Below are 8,828 nucleotides of genomic sequence, written 5' to 3'. Positions count from 1 at the left end.
CACACGAGAGACAAATTCACAAGAACTTCACATGAATCTCTTTATACATGAATCCCTCCCCTTTTATGAGTCCTCTCTCTCTCTCTCTCTCTCCACATGAATCCCTCTCCCTATTATGTATAGTATAGATTATAATTTGTCTATTTTTGCTTCTCCATTCAATATTAAGATCAAATGTCCGTGTGTTTAATGCAGGTATGGATGATGATGAGTTTCTTTCTTCTTTGTCACCCCAGCAGAGGAGGTGGTACGAGGAGCGTCATCGCTCTGGAGCACCATTGCTCTAGAGCACCATCACGCCATTCCACTCCTTCAACGTCTCCCTCTGTTTCAAAGCATTCAGTACTCTTTGAAGCTTCGGTGTTGACGAGACGATCTTCACACTCGTCTAGGCACCACCGCTCTAGTGGTGGCGACGACGGTTGCTGTAGGGATGCCGCCGCTAATGCCTCGATACCGCCTCATGTTCGACGAGGCTCCTTACCTTCCCCTTCTTTGTCCGCCTCCACACCAGCCACGTCATCGCCATCTACGCCAGGTTTTGCACGGCTATCGATCGTTTTTGGCTACACACCACTAACTACTCCTTCGGGAGTCACCCCAGTCGACACTCCTCGCTTTGGTACACAGACTCCAGTGTAGACACCTGACGTCCCTAGCCCCATCAAGACGCTGCTAGAGACCCTTGTCGAAACACCCAGGTTCACACGTCACATGCGAGAGGGCCTGTTGTACTTCGTCGACTTCAACGGCGACGTCATCTTGGATGACGAAGGCAAGAAGGTGATCTCGCGCATGCGTGGTCTTTTCTCTCGGGTGTTTAGACACTACATACTAAACACCTGGAGTGAAGTGCCAAGTGAAATAAAAGACAGAGTCATCAACATGCTGCATGACAAGTTTCCTGTGTCAAGTCGGGATGAGCGCTTCAATGAAGACCTGATGAAGGTTTGAATGCGCGGATACTGCAAGCACAAGCGTTATGAAGTACAAAAAGCAATAAAGCATGGGTGGAACAGACCAGATTGGCTGGCCAAAGAAGATTGGAAGAATGCGAAGCGAGTAGCGCGCGAAAATTCTGACAAGTGGAAGCAACAAAAGGAGGCAGCCAAAGCACGAGTAGAGGCAGGGAGCTCGCACTACTTGGGGAGCGGCGGGTTGACATCATTTGAGGTCGATTTTGTATATGTTTTTGTATTGCTTTTTAGGTTTGGTAGTTTCGTCTATTTGTACTTTTAAATTCTAACATAATGGATTCTTTGTATATTTTGAACAAATGGTCGATGACAGGACGTGATCCCACACCGTACGAGCGCGAGGACGCAGGCAGAAAGAGCTTAAACGTCCTGATGGACATCTGAGTTCTCGCGGCGGCATGGTTAGTATTTCACTTTACTCTTTTATATTTGAATTATTTTGATGATAAACTAAGAAAATAGATTGTTTTGTAATTATATGTTTATACTTACAGAAAGTCTTATTGTTTTTTTTTGCAGAATCCGACAGATACGCCGCTTGGACGCGATGAGACGTCTGATTAGACAACGTCAGTCTAGCCGTAGCATTAATTTCCTTTTGTAGCCAGATAGCATTATTTTCCTTTTGTCATAGCATGTATAATGAGATGACGTGTATACGTCTTTTTGTAACTATTGAAAAACCATGTATTTTTGTCAATAATGACGATGGTGTTATAACTATTACAGTTGCAAAGGTTAACAATCAAGTGATTTTGCCTATGATGTATACAATTGTCATTCATTTACTTTCGTCAATTTACTTTTGTCAGTTTTGTATCTTTATTCTGCAAACAATACTATGCATGATGGAGTTAATGGTTATATTGTCTTGTGGATGACTACGTACTTTGGGTCTATACCTTGCACTTTCTTTCAAAGGTGAATCTGTGCTTATCCTGGATTCATTTAGGTTTACTCTATTATTGAAACATTCAATATGATTGATGGTTGAATGCCTTGCCACCCAATTTTTTTTTCTCTCGGACGTCGCTATATAAGGATCTGTAACGTCGCTATTATAAGCCTGCAACCATCGCTATATGTGTCTCTATATAGTGACACATATAGCGACGTAGAAAGCGACACAGATAGTGACATTCCCGTATCAACGCTGTTAGCGACAGTCTTAGCGACGTCGGGGAGTATAAAAACCCAATATATTTTTGTCGCTAAAAACGTCACAAGTGCACACAACATCTTGTAGTGTAAGAACTGACAACCGATAATTAAGTAGCAGTGCAGGGTGACATTGGTCTTGAGCAATTCCTAGGCAAATGGATGATGTGTTATGGCCCATTATGCCTCTTTAGGTTGGATCTGAGGAGTCAGTCAGCCCTATATATATATATATATATATATGTACATCCAACCTAAAGAGGCATAATGGACTATTACCCGGGACTATGGCCTTCAAAACCTCTATAGGAGGTCTAGGGAGAAATTTTACTCCCACCACTGCCCTTGACAGTGACTCATACTCGCACTTGTATTTCCTAAAACCATCTCTGACTGTACCTATTTTTGCCGTCTTTCCTTGACGGAGGGGCGAGGCGGTGCCATGTGGTAGAGCTTCTTCAGATATATATATATATCTACTAACATAATATGGCGGAATGGGGAGCCCTTTACACTTGTCGCAATCTACGACCTGAAGGCTAAAGTCCAAAACTAAAAAAAGTCTCTTTGCACGCGATAAAGAGGGAGAGACAGGGGAGAGAGAGAGTGGCCGCCGAAGACGGCCGACCGTACTAGTATATATATATATATATATATATATATATATATATATATATAGTGTTAGGGGAGATTAGGAGGAGGTTAACACAGACAATTAGGGTTTACAGTTCCAACCATCTCCCGCGTCGGAGGGCCAGGACCGCTGTCGGTTCTGATTTTTGACTGGTCCCCCACCCTTCAATTTTTGAAGGGTTCCTGATTTTATGTATTTTATTCAGTGTATTTTATGACGGGCTCTCAGATTTTTCTGCCTGGTTTTTACAGCTCCAAGCGGACGTGACAGTCGGCCAAAAGCAGCTCCCAAGTCCCAACCTGATAGAAGGGGGCGAGCCGCGAACCACCTCGTCCTTAGCTCGTGTTACGTCACAACGTACGTGTATATGTTTATTTCGCTCTATCCTTAGCTGGTGTTACGTCACAACCTATGTCAGTGACCTGTAAGGCACAGACTACAGTTAACCCCCTTTTTATATAGGGGAAATTACCAAAATACCCCTCTAATTTGAGAAAATTCCCAAAATACCCCTCAAATTTTAAAAATTCCCAAAATGCCCCTGATATTTTGTCATAAATTCCCAAAATGCCCTTCAAATTTTCCAAAATTCCCAAAATACCCCTTGTTGTGAGACTAAATTTTTCGAAAAATAAATTTTTTTTGTCGGTCTTCACAAGAAGAGTGATTGTCTACTGTACAAGATGCTAAAACTACAATTTGAGTTGTGTACGTAGGCTTTGGAGATGAATTGCTTCATTATTTTTAGACATAATTGCCTTTTTTTGCGATGGTAACTGGTGACAAATTACATGCTGAGCACTCAAAAACGGATCTCAATTGTCAAAAACGAACGAAGATTAGAAAATCTTGAACATTCCAACCAAAATAGATACAAGGGTATTTTGGAAATTTTTGAAATTTGAGGGGTATTTTGGGAATTTCCTCAAATTAGAGGGGTATTTTGGTAATTTTCCCTTTTATATATAACACACCGCCTTCTGGTTGTAGCTGTGTATCGATTTTCTTCCACTAGTCGAGTCTCCAGGTATGTTCTTTCTCTCTTTACCTGGCGCACTAGCATTTGGATTTCAATTTTTATAATTAAAATCAACTTAAGAGTGTCGTTTCTAGCCCAATCAATACAAATACATTAACTTGCCATTTTTGTGTATTCCTGTTGAGAGTGAGTGAGAAAGTAATGGTTTTGACTGTGTCACAAGACTATTTCTCATGTAGGAAAATGGAGTTTTTTCCAGTGTTTTTTCATACAATGAATAACATCATGAGCTTTTGCTCGAGAGGCACCGCATACCTAGCTAGGTACGATTGGGGGCAGGGGACCACCGGCCCCGTGGGCATACCTAGCTAGGTACGATTGGGGGTAGGGGGCCGCCGGCCCCCCCACGGGGCTGGTGGTCCCCTGCCCCCAATCGTACCTAGCTAAGTATGCGGTACCTCCCTCAGAGAAGCTCATGATGTTGAGGTAAGTCACAACGTGGAAATTATTGTGAGAATTTGTCCAAAACTTCTTCGTTTGTGTTTGTAGATCATGGCTGTCATTCTTCCCCGCTTTGTGACCTTCAAAGGTGATAACGAAAGGCTTCTCTGCCTTCGAGATGATATTGATCCAGGTGTCGGGACTCTCTTGCTCGACGCTGCTGACAATTTCATCGGTCTTGAAATCGTGCACGAAGTAATCCAAGAGGGCACCCAGGTGATGTTTGTCTGTAGAGGAAATGCGCAACATTGGAAGGTGGCTACTAATCTCTGATCAAATATTGTTCTTGCGCCCACATCGAGAGACTTTCAACAGGTTAGTTAATAGTGGTGGCAACTCTTTGGACAAATTTCATCATTGTGTGTTTATAATCTACATTGCTCCTCCCTCCTTTAGCATTTGATGGACAAATTCACTTCTGAATGGCGAGAGAGAGAGAGAGAGAGAGAGAGAGAGAGAGAGAGAGAGAGGATGTAAACCAGGGCTAGAATTTTTTTTTTCTCAACCTAAGAAAATTAGGGCAAACTTGAAATACCCGGTTTTTAGGTTGAAATTTGAAGCTTTTGCCGGTAATTACACTAAAACTTATGAAAATTGCCCGGTCTTCTTCAAGGCAAGCTCAAAATCTAACTGGGATTTTACGATTTTAGCCGGTTAAAATACACTGGACCCCGGTTTTTTTCTAACACTGATGTGAAGTACTAAAAGGAGAGTACTCTAATTGTGCGCATGGCACAAAAGTCTAGTTTTTAATGATATTGATACGAGGTTTTGCAGCTTGAATTATATTGATTAATCATAATTTTACCTTTTCATTGCAGTTGCCAATTTCTCGGTTCACGGTCACTTCTCTCGGCTCCAATGTGGTGGCACTAAGGGCTGTAGTCAACATCATGTTTTGCAAGCGCTTCACTAGTAAGATTTTTATTCTCTGCTTCTCACCTATAAATTTTATTTTGTCAACGGGTTTTAAAATTCAAACATTGGACAGCTTGCGTAGTTATGGTTGTAGTTTTTGTTCCATGCTAGGGCTGTTTTCGTGCAGTGATCATGGATTTGCAACTATTTGTTGAGGTTGATACATCCAAGTCAATGTCCGATGTGTCTAGCTCATAACAGTAGGATTCAAACTCAAGCATCGTCTTCTATGGTTTAAATGAACACAAGAAGTTTTGGACAAATTCTCACGATAATTCCCACATTGTGACTTATCTCAACATCATGAGCTTCTGTGAGGGAGGCACCGCATACCTAGCTAGGTACGATTGGGGGCAGGGGATCGCCGGCCCGGTGGTCCCCTGCCCCCAATCGTACCTAGCTAGGTATGCAATGCCTTTTGAGCAGAAGCTTATGATGTTATTCATTGTATGAAAAACACTGGAAAAGGGGGCTGGTGGTCCCCAGTCCCAATCGTACCTAGCTAGGTATGCGTTGCCTCTCGAGCAGAAGCTCATGATGTTATTCATTGTATGAAAAACACTCGAAAAGGGGGTCGGTGGTCCCCTGCCCCCAATCATACCTAGCTAAGTATACGGTGCCTTTTGAGCAGAAGCTCATGATGTTATTCATTGTATGAAAAACACTGGAAAAGACTCCATTTTCCTACATGAGAAAATTTCTAAATATTCTTGTGGAAGGCTATCAAATAGAACATTTACATCAGCACATGAGATCGCAATTCAAGTTCCATTATACAGTCAAAGCACTGTTTCCACAAAGTGAAGAATTGCAACCATTGGTGCCTGGTTGCAATTCTTCACTTTGTGGAAACAGTGCTTTGACTGTATAATGGAACTTGAATTGCGATCTCATGTGCTGATGTAAATGTTCTATTTGATAGCCTTCCACAAGAAGATTTAGAAATTTTCTAATGTAGAAAAACGGAGTCTTTTTCAGTGTTTTTCATACAATGCATAACATCATGAGCTTCTGCTCGAGAGGCACCGCACACCTAGCTAGGTACGATTGGGGGTAGGGGACCACTGGCCCCGCCACCGGGCCGGCGGTCCCCTGCCCCCAATCGTACCTAGCTAGGTATGCAGTGCCTCCCTCATAGAAGCTCATGATGTTGAGGTAAGTCACAATGTGGGAATTATTGTGAGAATTTGTCCGAAACTTCTTGTGTACATACAACCATGGCTGATTTTAGATGGCAGCATGGCTGTTAATTTGAGGGCTATATTTTCGAAGGCCCATCAAAAAATAAAAATACACTAAAATTCTATAATAAGGCAAATAAACGCATGAGTTTAGAAGGGGTACCAATAAAAACAACACCTGCAATCTTTTAAGAAAAAGAAAAATCAAAGCACTGAATTTTATGAAAATTCTAAAGGGTGATGATGTATAGGGGTTCGGCAAGAAGAACTACGTGCTGAGGATGCAAAAGTTACCCAATTTTATGGGTTGATTGTGGGGGAGCCAGTGGTAGAACGTGAATTGGAAAGAATCCAGTACGATCTGGAGAATGGTAGAGTGTATGACGAGAGGCTGCTTGTCTTGGCCTCGCAGACAGCGTCCAACAATTCGAGCTTTTTGGGCTTGGAGTGGAGCTTGGAGTATACTTCCGCACAAGCACCACCACAAATTGGAGCAATTCTATCACTGTGGGCACCTCTGTGACTATGAGGTTTTTTGCGGGAGCTCCGCTTATGACTGAGGGTCGCTTGCAAGTGACTGTATCTACAGAATACACACGTGAGTGGGGCCAGTCTGAAATACAGAGGAGACCACAGTATCAAGCAGATTCGTCATCAAAGACGTTGCCCCAGGGAGTGCTGTTACCCTAACTGTGCGTGGAACAGAGGCCAAATATGATGTGCCCTTCTCATACAGCCAGAACGATTTACTGATAAATGGCGATCGCTTCTTGCAAGACCGCACCGATGGCCTTTTCAGAGGTGTCAATGTCTTTGACCTACAGTATGAAGCCGTCGACCAATCCGGCCAGAAATTCCTTGTAGAAGCGACTTAGCAAGCACTTGCGACTCACCCCACCTTTTCATGGGATGCCAGGCAATCAATGGCATGGCTCGGAAAATATGCAAGTGGATTCTAAGGACATGGCAAATTAAGTTCTTCAATACCATGTAAGTTCTTCGAGAGTGATCTGTTCTTTGGTAGTAACAGGTTGGGAAGTCCATTCCTAGCCATCCTTTTATTGCATGCTTGAGTTTGTGCAAGCTCTCCTTTCTCCACCTGGCAGACTCTAGTCTTCGGTTCTTTTTTTTTTTTTTACATTGCACATAAATATATAAGATATTCTCTGTACTAAAAAGAAGCCCCGACTATGAATATGCGCTTGTGATAGGAGTTTCATGAGAGCACAACAAACCCTTCAAGCTAAAATGCGTTCGTATTTTTGTGCTGTATGAATCCTGTGTTGCACTGTCATTCATAGATAGATAGAAGTAAGTCAATCATGTGTACGATATGGTGTTTTTGTACCAAATCTAAACAAACCATCAATTTTGCTTTTTCCCTCTGCAGTTCTCCAGAGAGAGAGAGAGAGAGAGAGAGAGAGAGAGAGAGAGCCTGTGCAAACCATGTCAACTATTCAAAAACTATAGCCTTACTGAACAACAATTCTTTATGGGGATTGATTGTGTGTAAGGTGTTGGGTTGATGTTCTTAGGTCAATTGTTTATTACCAAGCCCAAGTCATACACACATAGAATGGACCAAACCAAATCATGTAAACTGATGTGTGCATTCATGCAACATGTTATTTTGGGATGTGATGTGTATAGTGGAACTTGTCTATCTCTTATTGTATAAGAAGCTATATGCCCCAATGAAAGCATAATGTATACTTGGAATGGGTAATTATAACTAGCGACATTAGAACCCACAGAATAACTAGTCATACTAACCCTATACATAAACGACCTCCATTAGCCCGAATGTCTTCATTTTCTCGAGGAGATATCTGATGTCCATACATGAAACATGATTGTGTCAATGTGATGGCAGTCGTCTTTAAATCCAAGGAGATGGTTTTTTAAATATTTATCATAAGCCCTGAAAGCATAGTTGATGAATGTATGTTGTAAATAAATCTACATGTGTGCACGCATGCATGTGCACACGTGTGCGCGCGCGCACACACACACACACACACACTTCATACGTATCTTGCATTGGTACATACAGTATATGTACATGTGTTTTAATACTTGTGGGTATGTGTGTGTGTATGTAGATATAAACATAAATAAAGAGAAAAATGAAGAAATGTTTATATATATTTGTACACACATGTATGCTATTATCTATACATGCATGCATATGTGTGTGTGTGTGTGTTTATGTAAATGTGTGCATGTGATGTGTATATATTAATGTATTCATGTATCTATCTACACACACACACACACACACACACACACACACATATGTAGCACAAATAGTCATTCATACATGGATTATATGCTACTTGCATCACATGGTTTATGTTTTCCGGTTTGGACATTTTATTAATACCAGAGAAATGCAAGTCTTATAAACATGAGCCTGTTGTGTAACATGTTTGCAGAACGGAGCAAGCCATCATTCCATTTTGAATGTTCAAAAGTCTTGT

General features: G+C 41.7%; 1 protein-coding gene across 1 annotated transcript; it reads left to right on the top strand.

Moving 5' to 3' along the window:
• The first annotated feature begins 4,300 nt into the window (after positions 1–4,300).
• LOC147444794 (uncharacterized) lies at positions 4,301–7,214 on the top strand. The gene is made up of 3 exons (XM_086527943.1): positions 4,301–4,465; positions 5,071–5,164; positions 6,600–7,214. Exons 1-3 carry the CDS (start codon positions 4,301–4,303, stop codon positions 6,869–6,871), a joined length of 531 nt encoding a protein of 176 aa, XP_086384069.1. The 3' UTR covers positions 6,872–7,214.
• Positions 7,215–8,828: the final 1,614 nt, after the last annotated feature.

Source organism: Adiantum capillus-veneris, chromosome 13, assembly GCF_014529385.1.
Source record: "Adiantum capillus-veneris isolate H3 chromosome 13, ASM1452938v2, whole genome shotgun sequence".
Taxonomy (NCBI): Eukaryota; Viridiplantae; Streptophyta; class Polypodiopsida; order Polypodiales; family Pteridaceae; genus Adiantum; species Adiantum capillus-veneris.
This window is presented reverse-complemented; position numbering and strand designations above follow the sequence as displayed.

Bases quoted from the DNA above. Each gene is read 5' to 3' on its own strand.
- LOC147444794 (XM_086527943.1), top strand. From the start codon at position 4,301: ATGGCTGTCATTCTTCCCCGCTTTGTGACCTTCAAAGGTGATAACGAA. The intron at 4,466-5,070 runs GTGATGTTTGTC...TTTTCATTGCAG, and splicing joins TAATCCAAGAGGGCACCCAG to TTGCCAATTTCTCGGTTCAC. The intron at 5,165-6,599 runs GTAAGATTTTTA...GATGATGTATAG, and splicing joins GTTTTGCAAGCGCTTCACTA to GGGTTCGGCAAGAAGAACTA.